Source organism: Oncorhynchus gorbuscha, linkage group LG19 (assembly GCF_021184085.1).
Source record: "Oncorhynchus gorbuscha isolate QuinsamMale2020 ecotype Even-year linkage group LG19, OgorEven_v1.0, whole genome shotgun sequence".
Lineage (NCBI taxonomy): Eukaryota > Metazoa > Chordata > Actinopteri > Salmoniformes > Salmonidae > Oncorhynchus > Oncorhynchus gorbuscha.
In genome coordinates this window covers 9,580,626-9,601,712 of record NC_060191.1, presented here as the reverse complement: position 1 = coordinate 9,601,712, position 21,087 = coordinate 9,580,626, and the positions used below count along the sequence as shown (strand labels likewise).

Below are 21,087 nucleotides of genomic sequence, written 5' to 3'. Positions count from 1 at the left end.
GTTGACACACACACACAATCTCCCTCACTCTCATAAACACTCTCTCCCACAAACACACGCACTGAGACCAACTTAAAAAACATTAGGCACCAAACAGAATTTAAGGAGCATCAGAAAGAAAGATTTTTGATATAGTTTAGGTTTACATTAGACCTATAAGCACATCTCATGAGTAGAAGCACATCTCATGAGTAGGAGACCCATTTCCTTTCTTTGTGTACCAATCAAATTTGCCAACACCTACTGTCAAGCTACCAGGTTGTTAGCTAGCTAGGTAACATGACTGAACAACGTTAGTTGATGTCAAATCAATAATTAGCAACCCTGGGTTTGTTCAAAACGGCCCGTGTCATGGTTTGTGATATATAAAATGCGTGAATCCTGATACAAATAAAAAAGGCATCTCTGGTAATATGGGTCATATTTTTGTAACCGTTTGGGCTAGAGACAAGCCATTTTCTTTGCTGTGAGGCTGCAAGCATGCCTGTCCATTTTCCCTCTCCGACAATAAGAGGCTGCATGACAGTGAACTGATCTGTGCTCTTGGTTATAACAGGCGATGAAATTATACAATGTATCAACATTGCTCGTATCAACATTGCTTGCTTCGCTGGCCATGGCAGAACACTGACATTCCTGTCTTGCAGGAAATCACTCACAGAACGAGCATTATGGCTGGTGGCATAGTCATGCTGGAGGGACAATGTCAGGATGAGCCTGCAGGAAGGGTACCACGAGGGAGGAGGATGTCTTCCCTGTAACACACAGCGTTGTCATGGTGGAGGGTCATGTCAGGATGAGCCTGCAGGAAGGGTACCACGAGGGAGGAGGATGTCTTCCCTCTAACGCGGAGCGTTGCTATTGCCTGCAATGACAAGCTCAGTCCGATGAGACACCCTGCTCCAGACCATGACGGACCTTCCACCTCCAAATCAATCCCGCTCCGGAGTACAGGCCTCGGTGTAAATCTCATTCCTTCGACTATAAACGCGAATCCGACCATCATCTCCCGGTAAGACAAAACCGTGGCTCATCAGTGAAGAGCACTTTTTGCCAGTCCCGTCTGGTCATGCGATGGTGGGTTTGTGCCCATAGGCAACGTTGTTGCCGGTGATATCTGGTGATACCTGCCTTTACAACAGGCCTCCAAGCCCTCAGTCCAGCCTCTCACAGCCTATTGCGGACAGTCTGAGCACTGATGGAGGGATTGTGCGTTCCTGGTGTAACTCGGGCAGTTGTTGTTGCCATCCTGTACCTGTCCCGCAGGTGTGATGTTCGGATGTACCAATTCTGTGCAGGTGTTGTGAAGAAAATCAGCTGGCCGCTCTGTCTCTTTGTAGCGCTGTCTTAGGCGTGTCACAGTACGGACATTGCAATTTTTTGCCCTAGCCACATATACAGTCCTCATTGCAGCTCCTTGCAGCTTGCCTAAGGCACGTTCACGCAGATGAGCAGGGACCCTGGGCATCTTTCTTTTGGTGTTTTTCAGAGTCAGTAGAAAGGCCTCTTTAGTGTTCTGTTTTCATAACTGTGACCTTAATTGCCTACAGTCTGTAAGCTGTTAGTGTCTTAACTATAAAATGAATGAGAAATACCCGTTTCTATTCTATTTTACCATTGGTTTATGAGATACTATTATTTCCTTATTGAGTGATCAAGAGTTGTAATTCTAAGTTGATTGGTTATTCTTGATTTAACATGTTTTTGAGTCACGATGCGAATCATGGGTTCGAAGGGAAAATAATCGGTTCCCTCGGGTTCCTGGTTTTTGGGTAAATATACAAATATACTTTGTTCAGTCTGCATACAGACTAAAAATACAGTGGGGGAAAAAAGTATTTAGTCAGCCACCAATTGTGCAAGTTCTCCCACTTAAAAAGATGAGGCCTGTAATTGTCATCATATGTACACTTCAACTATGACAGACAAAAAGACAACAAAAAAATACAGACAATCACACATTGTAGGACTTTTTATGCATTTATTTGCAAATTATGGTGGAAAATAAGTATTTGGTCAATAAAAGTTTCTCAATACTTTGTCATTGCCAACAAAGGGTATATAACAGAGGTCAAATGTTTTCTGTAAGTCTTCACAAGGTTCACACACTGTTGCTGGTATTTTGGTCCATTCCTCCATGCAGATCTCCTCTAGAGCAGTGATGTTTTGGAGCTGTTACTGGGCAACATGGACTTTCAACTCCCTCCAAAGATTTTCTATGGGGTTGAGATCTGGAGACTGGCTAGGCCACTCCAGGGCCTTGAAATGCTTCTTACGAAGCCACTCCTTCGTTGCCCGGGTGGTGTGTTTGGGATCATTGTCATGCGTAAAGACCCAGCGACGTTTCATCTTCAATGCCCTTGCTGATGGAAGGAGGTTTTCATTCAAAATCTCACGATACATGGCCCCATTCATTCTTTCCTTTACACAGATCAGTCGTCCTGGTCCCTTTGCAGAAAAACAGCCCCAAAGCATGATGTTTCCACCCCCATGCTTCACAGTAGGTATGGTGTTCTTTGGATGCAACTCAGCATTCTTTGTCCTCCAAACACGACGAGTTGAGTTTTTACCAAAAAGTAATATTTTGGTTTCATCTGACCATATGACATTCTCCCAATCTTCTTCTGGATCATCCAAATGCTCTCTAGCAAACTTCAGACGGGCCTGGACGTGTACTGGCTTAAGCAGGGGGACACGTCTGGCACTGCAGGATTTGAGTCCCTGGCGGCGTAGTGTGTTACTGATGGTAGGCTTTGTTACTTTGGTCCCAGCTCTCTGCAGGTCATTCACTAGGTCCCCCCGTGTGGTTCTGGGATATTTGCTCACCGTTCTTGTGATCATTTTGACCCCACGGGGTGAGATCTTGCGTGGAGCCCCAGATCAAGGGAGATTATCAGTGGTCTTGTATGTCTTCCATTTCCTAATAATTGCTCCCACAGTTGATTTCTTCAAACCAAGCTGTTTACCTATTGCAGATTCAGTCTTCCCAGCCTGGTGCAGGTCTACAATTTTGTTTCTGGTGTCCTTTGACAGCTCTTTGGTCTTGGCCATAGTGGAGTTTGGAGTGTGACTGGGGTTGTGGACAGGTGTCTTTTATACTGATAACAAGTTCAAACAGGTGCCATTAATACAGGTAACGAGTGGAGGACAGAGGAGCATCTTAAAGAAGAAGTTACAGGTCTGTGAGAGCCAGAAATCTTGCTTGTTTGTAGGTGACCAAATACTTGTGTTCCACCATAATTTGCAAATAAATTAATTAAAAATCCTACAATGTGATTTTCTGGATTTCTTTTTCTAATTTTGTCTGTCATAGTTGAAGTGTACCTATGATGAAAATTACAGGCCTCATCTTTTTAAGTGGGAGAACTTGCACAATTTGTGGCTGACTAAATACTTTTTTGCCCCCACTGTATATGATAAATAGGGATGACAGTTACTCCAAATGGATTTTGATATGTGATTTGCTGAATTCATTTTTTCGATACAAATATCACCAGATTGGGACTGCTGGATTGTTGGTGGGATTCTCCGATGGATTAGGGCGCCAACTCCCTGATCGGGTAACTCTTCCGAGAGGTCGCCAGTAAAACAAGGGAGTATGAACTAATGTTGAAAATAATAGAGGGGTATTATTCCCAGAGACTATGTATATTGCTACAGAAGATGGCTCATAGGAGAGGGAGGACAGCTAACTGTGCACAATACAGGGACTATGAGGTTAAACTACAGCTAAACATTACACATACCCAGATCATGGTAAGAGTAGAAAAGATAGTGGTGGCATTTCAGACAATAAGGTAAACTTTCAGGAAACACGTGATTCAGTTTTGTTAGGTTGGATATTTTTCCAACTCATTAATCTCTTTCCCAATTTTTAACAGGCGAACACTTGACAGATTACATACAGTAGTTATTCTCACGGCAGTCGCTGTAGGGACAGTAATTGAAGGAGGCTATAGTCATGGGCCATGTTAGTAGTAGCAGGGGTTACTTTAGTAGCATTGTTGGGATATCAGTTTATGAGGACTCATGCCAAATGGCTGGGTAGCTGGTAACTGGGAGACTGATGGGCGTACCGGGGGCTGTTATTCAAATGGAATAAATTAGTGATCTTGCCATAAGGGGGAGTCTATGTTGTCAGGAAATAACCAATGTGTTGCAGTGTGTATATCCTCAGGAAAAAGCAGCACATGAGAAGCAGGAGATAACCAAGGGCACGGGCTGAATTCTGGAGATTGAGTGTACATCAAGATACACCAGGCAGAGGTGTTGGGACAGTGTTGGTCTGGTCTACGCACAGTACTCCTTACAGCACATGTAGCGGTAAAGATCGGCATGTCTCTCCTCGGTGGGTTCACAGATCTCACAGGAAGTGAGGTCCAACTGCATAATGGGTGAACTTGAAGACGCCATGACAGAGGAAGCAGAGCTAAAGAGAGAAAGAGAGAGAGAGACTAGATTCCACTGTAGACATGTAGATGGGTTGGGTCAGGGAGCTACTTTAAACATCATAGTTGGGTTGGGTTAGCTGCTTTATTGGTTAATGCATCATATGAAAGGATAGATGGTGGGGTAATTGTACTCTAAACAACATTTTGAAGGCATTATCGGAAAAGTCTATACAGTGCTGAGTTACCTCAAGAGGATGTAGCGTTGATTTGTTCCCCAATGGAGGAGATGGGGAACAAAGTGAAAATGACATGGCTTGGGAACACCTCTCAGAACCTAGGGCCGGGAAAGGGGAAGACTGGGCGAAAGCATGAGGAGGCTTTTTAGGGCTTTCAATTTTGTGGAATCCAGCAGAAAAGTATCCTAGAGGCATAGAGTCAGATGAAGAGAGAGAGTGGGAATTGTCATGGTCTCAGACTTTGTTTTTCATGCATATATAATTATGCATAGCTTAACACATTGTTAATGCTGTTGTTTTGTGTTTATTTTCGGCTTTCCAAGTCTTGTGCTATCACTCTCTTAAGAACGAGAAAGAAAAAGTGGAAAAGCAGCTCCAGCTGAAGTAGAGAAAGCCAACAGCTTCAGCTGGAATGGAATTCTGTTGTGTGATGAGACAGAAATAAGAGTGTAGAACAGAGGCCATAAGCCAAACTGTGAATGTTAATCATGTTTTATTTTTTATTGTTTGTCCATTTAAAAGTAATTTCCAAGTGTATGTATTGTTGAACAGTATGGAGTAATATGTTCAATACAAGGGACTGTTAGATTCTGGGTTCTGACTTCTTAACTTCTTTGGGATAGGAGGCAGTATTTGACTAGCTTGGATGAAAAACATGCCCAGATTAAGCTGCCTGCTACTCAGCCATAAAAGCTAGAATATGCATATACTTAGTAAATTTGGATAGAAAACATTCTTAAGTTTCTAAAACTGTTTGAATGATGTCTGCGAGTATAACAGAACTCATATGGCAGGCAAAAACCTGAGACAAAAATCAAACCAGAAAGTGGGAAATCTGAGGTTTGTAGTTTTTCAACTTAGCCCCCATTGAAGACACAGTGGGATATTAGTTATGTTTCACTTCCCAAGGCTTCCAATAGATGTCAACAGTATTTACAAACTGTTTTGAGGATTCTACTCTAACGGAGGGGCTCATAAGAGCTATTTGAGTGAGTGGTCTGGCAGAGTGCCACAGCCTCGGTCTGGCGCTCACGTGAAAGGTATCTACGTTCCACTTCATTTGTACAGACAAAGGAATTGTCCGGTTGGAACATTAATGAAGTTTTATGTTAAAGACATCCTAAAGATTGATTCCATACTTAGTTTGGCATGTTTCTACGGGCTGTAACATAACTTTTTGTCTGACGTTTGGCTCGACCTGAACGCGCTTTTGGATTTGTTTACCAAACGCCCTAACAAAAGAAGATATTTGGACATAAATGATGGACATAATCGAACAAATCAAACATTTATGGTGGAACTGGGATTCCAGGGAGTGCATTCTGATGAAGATCATCAAAGGTAAGTGAATATTTAAAATGCTATTTCTGACTAATGTTGACTACCCAATATGGCAGGTATCTTTTTGGCTGCTTTGTTGTCTAAAGGCTCTACTCAGATTATTGCATGGTTTGCTTTCTCCGTAAAGTTTTTTGAAATCTGACACCACGGTTGCATTAAGTTTGATGTTTATGAGTATTTCTGTAATTTGACGTTGCTCTCTGCACAATCACTGCATGTTTTAGAACTACTGAACGTAACGCGCCAATGTAAACTCCGATTCTTTTATTTAAATATGAACTTTATCAAACAAAACATACATGTATTGTGTAACATGAAGTCCTATGAGTGTCATCTGATGAAGATCATCGAAGGTTAGTGATTCATTTTATCTCTATTTCTGCTTTTTGTGACTCCTCTCTTTGGCTGGAAAAATGGCTGTGCTTTTCTGCGGCTTGGTGGTGACCTAACATAATCGTTTGTGGTGCTTTCGCTGAAAATCCTTTTTGAAATCAGACATTGTGGCTGGATTAACGAGAATTATATTTTTATGGTGTAAAATACTTGTATGCTTGAGGAAGTTTAATTATGAGATTTTTGTCATTTTGAATTTGGCGCCCTGCACTTTCATTGGCTTTTACGGGGGGGGGGGGGGGGGGTTCCGCTAGCGGAACCTAGGCAGGTTAACCTTGGAACATTGTCCTAGACAGGTTAAACTTGGAACATTGTTATACTAGAGACATGATGGAACAAAAGTAATACGATAGTATCTGAGGATTGATAGAGACTGGTTTTTATATCAGAAGTTAATGGTTATCTGTAGGAGCCAGATGGCTTTGTAATATGCTGTGTAGAAGGAGGCAATCACGATTGCTATAGGTGATACGGGTGGAGAGCTTTGGAATAGGCATCAAGGGGGTTGAGGTCAGGTCACCTTAAGGGAGAAGGAACAGTTTATTACCCCATCACTTCGTCTTCATGTCGAAACATAACAGATGTAAGGGTTGGAGAGAAGGAGGATTGCAGAGAAGGAGGATTGCATTTAAATTGGAGCATATATACTTCTGTTGGTGGAGACATGTTTTGTCTGAATGCAGCTGTATTGACCCTCTGGGAAGAATAAACTTGTTTAAGCTCTCATATTATCCATTTAGTTTGACTCTGAGAATTATAACCTAACAACACACACAGGAAACTTGTGAAAAGCCCAGCAGCTTTGCAGTTCTTGACACTCAAATCCAGTGTGCCTGGTACCTACTACTAAAACCCATTCAAAGGCACTGAAATATTTTGTCTTGCCCATTCACCCTCTGAATAGCACACATGCACAATCTATGTCTCAAGGATAAAATAAAAAAAATCCTTCTTTAACTTGTCTCCTCCCCTTCATCTACACTGATTGAAGGTAACATTCATACAGGCTCATAGCTCTCAACTGGATTCACCTGGTCAAGCTGTCAAGGAAAGAGCAGGTGTTTCCAATGTGTTGTACCCTCAGTGTATGTTCTCTATTGTGAAAGCAGGGATGCAAACTGGTGAGGGCCTAAAAAAAGTGACAGAAATTCTTCCTACAGAAACACACAACAAAATCTATGTAAACTGCAAGAAAATGTGCCTATTTTCAGAGTGGGGTTGTCACCACACCAACACTTTACTAAGGATGTGCTACCAGACCAAGTATCATAATACAGAGTAATATGTATCTACTTCCCTTGCACTGCGAGCAGCTCCAATTTTTTAAAGAAATGTAACACAAACCACATCACTATCTGCACACGCCAGCTCGCCATCACGGCTAAATAGCATTTTAAAAGTGAGAGATGTGCAGAAAAAAACTGATGGAGAGATGCCGCTGAGCAGGATAATGGCTTGTTAGTGGGACGCAGCTGGCTGCTCACAGCTGTCACACGTGATATTGGATGAAGCACTCGTTCTGATATGACATATCTGACATCACGATCTAAACCCTGGTATTCTATTTGTAGGACACAGAGGGTAGGGATGCATTCTGTACAGTCGGTAGTGATCACACAGGGAGAAGATCTGTTGGAGCCTCGACGTTATAACTCAATGAGTGATACACTACATCTACGCACTTTTTGTCAGATCTACATGACTCACATGGATGACCTTCTGTATTCTGAGATCAAAAGGCAAATATCACGGAAAAGTGACGAGTTGGCATCCCTGTGAAAAGTACGGCTGAGCATGGGAGCCCGTTACACAGCATAAGTTGGGCGTAACACTGGAAGACTCACCTGTCAGGTCCTCACACTTGGCATGGACCCAGTGGTTACAGGTGGCACACTGCATCATCTGACTGTCGTAGTCACTGTCCTCATAGCACTTGAAGCAGATCGGACAGTAGTTGCCTTTAGAAAGTGATATCGTCAATATCCTGCCATTTCCATATGAATAGTGAAATCAAATAAATGAGCTTGTCTTTTATCATGTTTTAACATTTGTGTTTGCAGATCGACTTCCCCAAAGCGTTCACTTCATCTTACCTTGGTCGTGGAGCTTGGTGCAGTCTGGACAGAGTCCTTTATCGTGGTTCCACTCAGTGTCCCAACTCTTCCCTGGTGTAACCCCACAGCTTTTACACCTGATGCACGTCATACACACCCAGGCCTTCCTCCTTCTGTTGGGTTTGGGGTAGTTAGGCCCCAGGCATGAAGGGTGATAACAGTTCTGACATTTGTCACACTCCAGCAGAGGCTGAGGAACACCAGAGAGATACAGTGTTACAGTTACACATAGATTGGTGGCAACACTAATGTCACAGTTTTTTCTTGATCAGTGAAAACCAAAGATGGTGGATATATGAAGATTGTTTACGGCATGAGTGTGAATTATTGAACAAAATGTCAGTTCTAATGTAATAAAGTAAGTTCCTCTCCTATAGGCATCAATGCAATATCAGCTAGATCTGGTCTACTTCGTTCATTGACTCTCATTGAAGCGGAAAACTATAGACCCTGGATATAGCCTAAAAACTAGTGACCAGGTGGTTCAGTCCTCAGGTGAAACAAGTGACTGGGGCCTTGCGTGCACCCATACCTTGGAGTGCTTGTTTTTTCTGCCACATATATGGCAGCACTTGCAGCGGCGACAGCACCAGTTCTCCTTGTTCTCCTCGGAGGGCCGCTCCATTGGCTCAAGGCAAAACCAGTGGAAGGGATCACAGCACACCTGGCAGTACAGCATTTGCTAGGATAGGAAGAGGCAACGGTCTGCAGTTTTAAGACTTTCCAATGCAGATTCAAAAGATCCATCATGGCCATACATTGACAAAAACATTATAAATGTCAAAACATCATACGGCAAATAGCAGTTTTGAAAAAGACATTCCTCCAATGGACATTGTAATAACAGAGCCATGTTGTGAGCTTTTACTTCTTGTTGTCCTTTACTGGCACACAGCAGGCAGACACAGGGGGGCATGATGGGTACAGAGGTCAGGATACTCAGGCCTCCCATCATCCATACATTCTGGAGGTCACAGTCCTCCTGCATGGCAGACAGGGGAGGCTTAGACACAGCTTTCACCTCTCATACTGAGGCCCGCAGGACAGAGTCAGACACAGGCGTGGGAGATACAGAGATGGGAAACGACAGCCTTTTGGACTCTTGATGTAGAAGAACACTGACATCCAGTGGATAGATAAGGGTATTACAGAAATAAACCAAACCAAAGACAAAACCTGATGATGATAATGGCTAATTTAATCATGGTTATAAACTGAGTAGTTTGGGTCCTGGGTGCGGATAGGCAATCTTGCCGTGTATTTAGCATACAATATATCACAGGTATGATGCAAAACAACTTATTTACTGTTATATTTATGTTAGTAATGGTTTATCTTAGCAATAAGGCACCTCAGGGATTTCTGGTATATTGGCCATTAAAACTGGGTGGTTCAAGCCCTGAATGCTGAATGGCTGACAGCCGTATACCACGGGTATACCTGGTAAATGAGATCTCTAAAACCAGAGCTACAAGAGTCAAGGAAAAGCAACTGACCTTGAAGTCCACACCGATCTTGTGGGTAGGCTCGGAGGGCTCCCTCTCCCTCTGGTCAAATCCATTGGCCAGGGCGGCCAGGACGCTAGGTGGCATCTGTTCCATAGGATTCTGGGAAAAATACGACGAAGCATAAAAATAGGCTCGTCCCCACCCCGCCTCCACCAACATTCTTCCCCTCTCACCCCCCACCATCACCCTGGCCCTTGGCCACCCCGGGGTGGCCCCAGTGTGGGATAGCAGGCGCAGGGGAGACCCTTGGTCCTCGGGGTAGGAGGAGGATAGCTCCAGGTCTGACTGTAAGTGTGGGGGCGACTGCGTCATCTGCAGCAGTAGCTGCTCCGCCGACAGCCCCTCTGACTCTCTCTCTCCCTGGTGGTCATCGTCCAGCCAGGTGTAGACACCACCGCTCCACAGGCCTGTCTGCTTCTGCTGTGCCTGTGAAGGGTGGGACTGCTGAGGCCAAAGCAAAAGAGCACTAGCGTTATCTGCCACGAGCACCTATAAGCAAGCAGCAGCTTAACTCAGAATGAGAGGAGAGAGAAGGAAGAGAGGACAGGGTATCCCACCATGAGGTGCAGCAGAGAGAAGACGAAGTAAGTGGAAAGACAGAGATTGGAGAGAGGGGGGTGTGTGCAGATCCTTTGTGTTATTCACCTAGGAGACCCAGAAACATTCAATTCTTGCACCGCCTGCTCAGTGGCATCAGAGCAGCAGCCCTGTTGTGATTCTTTACCTTGTCAGTTTTACGGCGACACGGAGGAACTCGGTGGTGCAGCCTGCGATGTCTCAAACCGTCATCCGATAGATCTCCCAGGAATCCATCCAGAGAGACAAAGTCTGAAGACAAAAAGAAACCATTGCAGTGGTGATTAGACATACAGTGTTAACACTTCAGAGTTAATGCATTACCTCACAGCTATGAACGGGATCTTCTAGAACAGTGGTTCCCAATCTTTTTGTAGTCCCGTACCCCTTCAGACATTCAACCTCCAGCTGCGTACCCTCTCTAGCACCAGGGTCAGCGAACTCTCAAATGTTGCCACCATTGTAAGCCTGCCACACACACACTATACGATACATGTATTAATGAGTGTGAGTTTTGGTCCTATAAGAGCTCTTATAGGACCATGGCACAAATAATAATAAATCGTTTGGATCTTTATTTAACCATCTTACATCATCAAAAAATGTGAATAACTCACCACAGGTTAATGAGAAAGAAGGGTGTGCTTGGATGGATACCCATAACTCTGAAATGGTGGGTTGTATTGGAGTCTGTCTTAAATCATTTTCCATACAGTCGCTGCCTGCATTTCGTTTTCATGCTAGTGAGGGCCGAGAATCCACTCTCACATAGGTACGTGGAATTTTTTGCCAAGGCAGAATACTCTGAGCGCAGCCCAATCCAGAAATATGGCAGTGGCTTCTGATTAAATTTAATTTACACAGAACCGCTTGTAGCAATTTCAATTACTCTTCTTCAGATATCAGTAAGTGGACTGGAGGCAGGGCATGAAAGGGATAACGAATCCAATTATTTGTGTCATCCGTTTCAGGAAAGTACTTGCGTAATTGCACACCCAACTCACTCAGGTGCTTCACTAGATCACAATTGACATTGTCCGTAAGCTTGAGTTCATTTGCACACAAAAGATCATACAATGATGGAAAGACCTGTGTGTTTGTCCCACACATTGAATATAGTTGTGGAGAGTCCCTGTAATCCTAGATTCGTATCATTCAGGCTAGAATAAACATCACCCGGATAGGCCAGACGTGTGAGAAACTCATCATCATGCAAGCGTTCAGACAAGTGAAAATTATGGGCAGTAAAAAAAACATTAAGCTCGTGTCAATACTTTGCCCCTTGATAACCAGCGCACACAAGTATGTTGTAGAAACTGTAGTCTGCAAAACATCTTTCAAGCTTTCAGGCATTCCCTTGGCAGCAAGAGCCTCTCGGTGGATGCTGCAGTGTACCCAAGCGGCGTACACTGCCGAGAACAACTGCTTGCACGCGCTACCACTCCACTATGTCTCCCTATCATGTTCTGCCATGTCACTGATGCGTTGTGAAACAGTGTTGTTTGATGAAGGCATTGTCTTTATCATTTTTTGGGCCTTTTCCCACAGCATTGTCCCAGCCATATCCATGCCAGCAGGAAGAATTAAGTCCTCCACAATAGTATGGGGCTTGCCTGTCCAAGCCACTCGGTAGCTCACCATATAAGACGCTTCTAGCCCATTCCTATTAATGGTATCTGTTGATTTTAAACATGTCTTACTACTCGAAAGTCATCTTAATTCTCTCTGAAAAAACTCCCATGGCTTATTTTTCAAATTGGTATGTTTTGTTTCTAAATGTCTGTGCAAGAGTGAAGGTTTCATCAAGTTGTGAGATAGTACTTTTGCATATAATACACTGTGGCTGAGGAAAGGTACTACTCCCAATATAAGTGAACCCCAAATCAATGGAGTTCTCATCATATTTGTGCCTTTTCGATGGTCCAATGTCCCTGTCTGTTTGGTGCTTTCCTGGGTTAGGGGACGGTAGCTCTTCGGCTGCATCAGATTCACAACTGTCAGTGTCCATGCTAGCTGGGCTAACAACAAATGTAAAATTACTGATGCTAGCATTGGATGTGCTTGTGGAAGCAACACAACTTGTGTAGTCAAACAGGTGCAGAACTGCTGGTAGTAGCAGTACTACCAGTAGAGCTGGTATACGTCTCTATGGACGCAGGCCTTACTAAAATGGACTGTTTGAAAATGTGGAGAAAAAAAAGAAAGTTCAATGTGAATCACATTTTTATTTGGCATACTCCCGACGGCATTGCACGTGCCCCAGTTTTGGAATACCTGTTCCAGAAGATCTGACAATATTAAATAGAGTAAAATCCCTTTCTATGATCACTTCCCAATAATGTTACATTACTACCTTGGATGCGTGGGCCGTGGCCTCTCCTCCGGCCGGGAGAGGCAGAGTTGGAGCCCACAGTGATCTCCAGGTCGGAGTCATAGTCCAGCAGGTCAAAGTAGGAGCGCGGCTTCACACAGCGCCGCGGCTGCTTCCTCACAGATGGGCTCTGGCTGTCCCGCACCTCCATCCCATCAACTTCCTCATTACTAGACCGACCCATGCTGAGGGAGTGCCGCCTGCGATTCCCAGGACCTCCAGGGAACTTGCCACTCAAACGACGTGCTTTTCTGTCTTCAATCTGATCACATCTTTTATATCTTATGGAGAGAGAAAAAATGGGTCATTTAGTTGTCTATTCAATCTATATAATTCAATAGCATATATGCGAGTTGGTCACCTTTGGAATTCTGATGAGCAGTACACTTACATGCAGCACTGTCGCTTCGTATTGGGCCCTCCAAACTTGGGTTTGTCCAGGCAGTTCATGCACTCGCCACAGTCCTCCTCATGGTTGCAGCCCTTGCAGATCCCACACCTCCGAGAGCGGAGCCCAAAAGGTCCAAGGCTCTTTTGTTTAGCAAAACCTGCTCCCGACTTCCTGACCGTTGTAACCTTTTGGTCTGGCAGCCCAGGGCTGTCTGGCCCAGAGAGAGACTGACCACCTTCAATAGATAAGGTATATAATTAAGATATCTTTCATAGGAAAGTCAAAGAAAGTTGTGTGGAAAGACCAGAACTCATATCACTTAAAAATGTTTGTTGAGAGATTTGTATTGATAATCAGTTTTGAAAGCTTGAGGCTCTACCGTGGTTCTTTCCAGAGGGGGATATGCCAGTTCTCTCATGCAGAGGCAGCGCACTGAGTCTGGGGATCATGTCTTCGGGCACCAGTGCACGAGGCTGGCCCAACACCACAGCTGCTGCACGGCACACATGCTTGATGCGTGGACCCCCCGCTCTGCGGAACTCCTGTTAACAAGGAGAGAGGGGGGACAGGGAGGGATGCTGTTTCATCACAATGAAAAATGTATTTATGACCAGAAAAGGTGGGTCTTAGTGAGGAAGAAACAACATACTGATACTTTATTAAGTAAGAGACAAAGAAACATTCAAACACATTAAAAAGTGAGAGAAACTTAAGATAGAACATGCAGAGAACAGCACAGACCAGGATTGTGTTCATATGCCCATACCTGTGACAGGGGAGGGTCAGTCATGTTTGAGGCAACAGGCTCAAGCTGCTCTTTCGGTTTCCTCCTTTGTCTCTTCCCTGCTGCATCTCTGGAGCCAGCAGGCCCTGATAGAAGCTGCAGGTAACATTTTTCATCACTATGGGCTTACACAGGAAGCTCTCCAGAGATATCACAATATTGGTGTTAATGGATATCATCCTATTTAATAACAATGACATATTCTGTATCAGAAATAAGTCCCATCATGCATGATGTTTACTGAAAAACAACAACTGTCTGCATGGCAAATTTGAAGTGTATTCTTTTTATGAGTGGCCCAATTATTACCCCTGAAGACTTCAGTTGTTTCTGCTGGTCGATCTTGTTGAGCTGGACCTTGGCTTTCTTGAGCAGATTGAACATCCTCTTATTGGCCCCTGTGAAGCGAACTCTCTGGGTGGCTCCTTTCTCCTCAGCAGCAGCACAGTCAGGCTCAGCGATCATGTTCAGATGCAGTTCCTGTGGCTCAAGCTTTCCTGCTTCTGGGACAGAGGAAGACCATAAAGTATGTCACTACTTTCCAGGGTAGTTTAAGCAGTAAAAACATACTCAGAGACATTAAACCAAGTAACAAATAAACAAAAATACCAGGTTTACATTATGTGCAGTTATTTATCAAGCAAGCTGTTAAACAACTATCAGCATTAATTGATTAATCTTTGCTTACCTGCAATAACATTCTCAGCATTTGTTTTGTCTTCCTCTGTCAACTCCTCATGTTCTCCATATTGAAATGTTAAGAACTTTGAGTTCATAGTGTGAACACACACAGAGACTTTTCGCACAACCCCAGGGCTATCAAGGTCCTCAATCTTGAGCTTGGATTTGCCTTGCTTTGATTTGGGTTTGCTTGGAGCTGTGATTGTTGTATGTTTCTTTAGACAGATGCTCTTGACTTCATCATCCAGACCTTCCGCTAGCATATGAACAGAAGATTGAAGAGTATTGCAAACACCATCTGTCATCACATTTTTTCTTCTCTTTTTGGGAAGTCCTGGTTGCAGCTTCTTCAGTCGCTTGTACATATTTAGGTGAGATGTTTGCTTGTTGAACCTGCAGGGCCTTTTTTTCTGAACCTCCTGGGGATCGGTTGATTGGTCAGAAGCAATTTGGAATTCTTTGGATAAAAGTAAAGTCTCATACTTGCTCTGTAGAGTTTTGTCCAGCGTATATACCTCCTCACCAGACTCTCCTGGCACATGCCACTTGAAACTGGGATTCCTCAAAAGGGACTTCCTCTTTCCAGACTGCTTTCCGGAGGATAAGCAGTCACTCACATCAGTGGTTTCCTGTTCGAGTTCCTGAGTTGAGAACATATCGACATCCAACTGCGCCTCATTTAGAAATTCTTCCTCGTCGACAGGCAGATCAGGAGTAAGCTCTCCACATGTGCCATCTTCTCGTTTCCTTCCCGTGCGTGGGTGTAAGCCGAATAGTTGGCCTTTCTTCGGGGAGTTTCTACGGGGCAAAACGGACATGCCAGCATCATCCATAAACCTTTGTGGAGTCTTGATCACCCGTGAGGACCGGACACTGACAACAGGCATGATGAAGTGCTTTATGTTTTTAAGGTACTTTGATTTACCATGCTGTTCATCAAAAGCATCAGACTGTGGTTCATCATCCACCGTGTCTTGTATATCCTGCTCCTCCAAAATGTGCTGGGCGAGATCCATTTCTACCTGCTTAGACAGAGTTTTAGGCCTGGCTCTTGGTCTTTTGGTACCAAGGAACTGAAGGCGTGAATTGGGGACCTTTTTCCTTCTGTACTTGGACTTGAGGATGCCAATGAGTTTAGATCTTGCAGGTATGGAAGCAGCCTCTGGGGAGAAAACTTCCTTTAGGTCTACCTCTTCAACATTTTCAGGAACCTTACTTTCAGGTGAATTACTCTCATCACTCTTTCTCCCTCTTGGCCTCTGCCTTTGTTTCTGCCTCTGTCCAATCAAGGCTCTTCGCTTCTTTTTGCCATGTTTGAACAGACTTCTATGACGGCGTGGTTCTGTCTTTTCAATAACAGGGGGCTCCAACAGCAGCACCTTTCCACTCTCTATTGACTGGGTCTCTTGATCCACCTTTACCACTGGTTGAGTGTCAGCCAAAGTCAAAGGTTCAGATCGGGCTACTTCTATGTTTGGAGTTGCAGATGATGTTGATCTCTTTGACTTCTTTCTAATTGAAAGGCTCAAATTTCTTCTCCTTCTAGATTTAGAGACAACAGACAATGTGGAGATCTCCTCTGTCTGTGGTTCAAATGGGGCCATCTCTGTGATTGGAGTTTCAGATGATGTTGGTGTCTTTCTTGACTTCTTTCTTATTGAAAGGCTAGAAGCTCTTCTAGGTTTAGAGACAACAGACAATGTGGAGACATCAGTCTGTGGTTCAAATGGAGCCATCTCTGTGATTGGAGTTTCAGATGATGTTGGTGTCTTTCTTGACTTCTTTCTTATTGAAAGGCTAGAAGCTCTTCTAGGTTTAGAGACAACAGACAATGTGGAGACCTCCTCAGTCTGTGGTTCAAATGGAGCCATCTCTGTGATTGGAGTTTCAGATGATGTTGGTGTCTTTCTTGACTTCTTTTTTATTGAAAGGCTAGAAGTTCTTCTAGGTTTAGAGACAACAGACAATGTGGAGACCTCCTCAGTCTGTGGTTCAAATGGAGCCATCTCTGTGATTTGAGTTTCAGATGATGTTGGTGTCTTTCTTGACTTCTTTCTTATTGAAAGGCTAGAAGTTCTTCTAGGTTTAGAGACAACAGACAATGTGGAGACCTCCTCAGTCTGTGGTTCAAATGGAGCCATCTCTGTGATTGGAGTTTCAGATGATGTTGGTGTCTTTCTTGACTTCTTTCTTATTGAAAGGCTAGAAGTTCTTCTAGGTTTAGAGACAGCAGACAATGTGGAGACCTCCTCAGTCTGTGGTTCAAATGGAGCCATCTCTGTGATTGGAGTTTCAGATGATGTTGGTATCTTTGACTTATTTCTTATTGAAATGGTAGAATTTCTTCTCCTAGGTTTAGAGACAGACAATGTGGAGACCTCTGTCTGTGGTTCAGATGGAGCTAACTCTGTGTTTGGAGATTCAGTGGGTTCAGGTAACATCTGTGTCTTCCCTGGCCTCTTTCTAACTGGAACACTCGAACTTCTTCTCCTTCTAGGTTTAGAGACTGAGGTTTCCACCTTGTCTGTCTTCAAAACCTCATTGATCTGTGGTTCTGCTTCACTGGCAGGTACATCAGATGGATGTTCCACATTTGGACTTGATTGAAGCTTGTGTTTGTGGGTTGTCCAGGGTTTATGACTTCCACGCTTCTTCCGTGGTGTAGACATCTTCGCCAGTCTTCTCCTCCTTGCTTTGTGAGTTGGCACAGCATTTGTGTCTGATAAAAAAACATTTTCCTCCAGAATTTCAATGGAATCTTTTGTGTTCACCAGTATCTTTTTTTCTTCAGGCGCAGGACTAGTTTGATGGATCAGGAATGATGGTTTTGAGCGTTTAGGTTTGCCGGGTGAGGAGACCTTTTTTATCTGAAGGGGTGGAACAACCTTTGCCACAGTATCACCACAGTCAGTTTGAGTGGCCTCCTCTGGATGTGGTTGCATTACCTGTCCCACTTCAACATGAAGAGAGGACTTTTCCTCAAGAGACAAAGTCTCCTTAATCTTCTTCTTGGAAGACTTCTCATTATGGGTGTGCTCAGCATCTCTGGAAGTGGTGAAACTCGTGGCCTCTTTCTCTTCAGGGTTCTCTACACTCTTGATCACACTGGGTTCAAAAAGAAATTCTTTGTCTAATTCAGCGGTACTCCGCTGCTTCTCTGTTCCTTTGACAGTATTTCCAGAGCCCTGCACTTGGGTGTCCTTTATTTTCCCCTTAACTAATGTAAGTGTCCACACAAACTTGCTTCGTTTCTTCTTACGAGAGGAGCCTTTACTATCAGACCGAGATGAGCCTTCCAATTTGGGGTTTCTGATTTTAATCAGCTTAAAACATGGAATCCCGATAATGTCATCGTCATTTTTAAAAGCCAGACCGTCATTGGATTCAACAATTGGCTTTTTAGGTTCTGTGGCTAATGGAACATGGATTTCTGTGACCATCTTCTCTGCTTGATGTGCCTTGCTTTGTTTACGCTTACTCTTTCTGGGTGGTGGTTTGGCTTCCTCTATTCTTGAAACCTCTAACAAAGACTCTGCCAGACATACTTTTTCATTGCTCTGGTTTTTTGATTCTGTTACAAGGCCTTCATGTGTTTCGGAGGGTGGATTAGTAGTTCTACTTCTTCTCCGGATCACCAGTTTATTGACTTCAGTGCTTACCTCTGTGGTTCTTTCTTTCCGTTTGAATTTCTTAATGTCTGTTTTTGGCGCCGCATTTCCACTTTCCAGTGCAATGTCCTGTTTGCCTGTTGATTTTCTACCCCCCTCTGATTTTTGGTCATCAACCTCCCCAACTTTGGCCCCACTTCGAACACAGGGTTCAGTGATCTTGGAGGCAGATCTACCACGCCTCCTTGCTGGTATGGCTCCTCCGCCTCCCTCATCCTCAGTGCCATTCAGATGCTGTGCCTCATCAGCTTGTGTCTCGGTCTTTAATTTGACATGGGCACTGGAGATCTGGTCACCTTTGACATCATTAGCTTTTGATTGAAAATGCAATCCTTTTACCTTCAACTTCTCCACAGATTTTAGATGTCCTCCCTTTTCCTTTCTTACCGTCTTCTTGGCCACCAACTTGATGGTAATCCTTGGAGTTAAAGCCGCTCCGTTTTTCGCAGGACGCTTCTCCTTTGCTGGGTTTGAGTGCTTGTTTTTTGAACCCTTCCTACCATCATTGGAAGGCACTGCATCAGGAGGAATTGCACAATGGACCTCTTGTGAAGATGGTGCATCTTCTTCAGGAGTTGGAGACACCTCTGTCTCCTTTGGGGTGACTACAAGGGATGGCTTCTCTCGTATCCTTTTTGATTTTGTTTGGACAGTTTCACCTTATGGAGGAAAATAACAAGAGGAAATTACTATCATATCTAAGCTGATATACAATCCCTTCAGAAAGTATTCATACCCCTGGTCTTATTCCACATTTGTTGCATAACAGCCTGAATTCAAAATGGTTTAAAATTAAATTTCTCACCCATCTACACAATACCCCATAATGACAAAGTGAAAACATGAAAAAATAAAAAGATAGCTAATTTATTGCAAATTAAAAACAGAAATCGAATTTACATAACTAGTCACACCCCTGAGTAAATACATGTCAATCACCTTTGGCAGTGATTACAGCTGTGAGTCTTTATGGGTGAGTCTAAGAGCATTGCACCACTGGAATGTACAATATCTGCACATTACTCTTTTTAGAATTCTTCAAGATGTCAAGTTGGTTGTTGATCATAGCAAGATGAAAATGGCCATGTCTTGCCATAGATTTTAAAGCAGATTTAAGTCAAAACTGTAACTAGGCCACTCATTTACCTTCAAATGTCGTCTTGGTAAGCAACATTTAAACTCAGTTTTTCACAATTTCTGACAATTAATCCTAGTACAAATTCCCTGTTTTAGGTCAGTTATGATCACCACTTTATTTTAAGAATGGGAAATGTTAGAATAATAGTAGAGAATGATTTATTTCACCTTTTATTTCTTTCATCACATTCCCAGTTCGTCAAAAGTTTACATGCACTCAATTAGCATTTGGTAGCATTGCCTTTAAATTGTTTAACTTGGATCAAATGTTGTTTTGGTAGCCTTCCACAAGCTTCCACAATAAGTTGGGTGAATTTTGGCCCATTCCTTCTGACAGAGCTGGTGTAACTGAGTCAGTTTTGTAGGCCTCCTTGCTCGCACACTTTTTCAGTTCTGCCCACACATTTTCTATAGGATTGAGGTCAGGGCTTTGTGATGGCCACTCCAATACCTTGACTTTGTTGTCCTTAAGCCATTTTGCCACAACTTTGGAAGTATGCTTGGGGTCATTGTCCATTTGGAAGACCCATTTGCTATCAAGCTTTAACTCACTGACTGACATCTTGAGATGTTGCATCAATATATCCACATAATTGTCCTTCCTCGTGATGCCATCTATTTTGTGAAGTGCACCAGTCCCTCCTTCAGCAAATCACCCCCACAACATGATGATGCCACCTCCATGCTTCAAGGTTGGGATGGTGTCCTTTGGCTGGCAAGCCTCCCCTTTTTTCCTCCAAACATAACAATGGTCATTATGGCCAAACAGTTCAATTTTTTGTTTCATCAGACCAGAGGACATTTCTCCAAAAAGTAGGATCTTTGTCCCCATGTGCAGTTGCAAACCGTAGTCTGGCGTTTTTAAGGCGGTTTTGGAGTAGTGGCTTCCTCCTTGCTGAGTGGCCTTTCATGTTATGATGACATAGGACTTGTTTTAGTGTGGATACAGACACTTTATACCTGATTCCTCCAGCATCTTCACACGGTCCTTTGCTGTTGTTCTGGGATTGATTTGCGCCAAAGTACGTTCATCTCTAGGAGACAGAACGAATCTCCTTCCTCAGTGGTATGACGGCTGCGTGGTCCTGTGGTGTTTATACTTGCGTACTAATGTTTGTACAGATGAGCGTGGTACCTTCAGGCATTTGGAAATTGCTCCCAAGGATGAACCAGGCTTGTGGAGGTCAACATTTTTTAATTCTGGGGTCTTGGCTGATTTCCATGATGTCAGGCAAAGAGGCACTAAGATTTAAGGGAGGCCTTGAAATACATCCATAGGTACACCAAATTGACTCAAATTATGTCAATTAGTCTATCAGAAGCTTCTAAAGCCATGACATTATTTTCTGGAATTTTCCAAGCTGTTTAAAGGCACAGTCAACTTAGTGTATGTTAACTTCTGACCTACTGGAATTGTGATACAGTGAGTTATAAGTGAAATAATCTGTCTGTAAACAATTGTTGTAAAAATGACATGAAAATGCAAAGTAGATGTC

General features: G+C 43.5%; 1 protein-coding gene across 3 annotated transcripts in view; it reads right to left on the bottom strand.

Annotated features, from left to right (window-relative positions):
• LOC124005299 (histone-lysine N-methyltransferase 2A-like) overlaps positions 1-21,087 on the bottom strand; it is an 80,488-nt gene that overhangs the window by 41,648 nt on the left and 17,753 nt on the right. For 2 of the 3 annotated variants that reach the window (XM_046314428.1, XM_046314430.1), the window contains exons 3-14: positions 14,794-19,113; positions 14,415-14,608; positions 14,088-14,201; positions 13,701-13,863; positions 13,322-13,556; positions 12,913-13,211; positions 10,708-10,811; positions 9,972-10,082; positions 9,344-9,457; positions 9,008-9,157; positions 8,455-8,665; positions 8,206-8,319 (exon numbers count right to left, since the gene is read on the bottom strand). In XM_046314428.1, coding sequence (XP_046170384.1) covers positions 8,206-8,319; positions 8,455-8,665; positions 9,008-9,157; positions 9,344-9,457; positions 9,972-10,082; positions 10,708-10,811; positions 12,913-13,211; positions 13,322-13,556; positions 13,701-13,863; positions 14,088-14,201; positions 14,415-14,608; positions 14,794-19,113 — 6,129 coding nt within the window. The remainder of the gene's footprint in view (positions 1-8,205; positions 8,320-8,454; positions 8,666-9,007; positions 9,158-9,343; positions 9,458-9,971; positions 10,083-10,707; positions 10,812-12,912; positions 13,212-13,321; positions 13,557-13,700; positions 13,864-14,087; positions 14,202-14,414; positions 14,609-14,793; positions 19,114-21,087) is intronic. The other variant, XM_046314429.1, reaches the window with a different exon arrangement.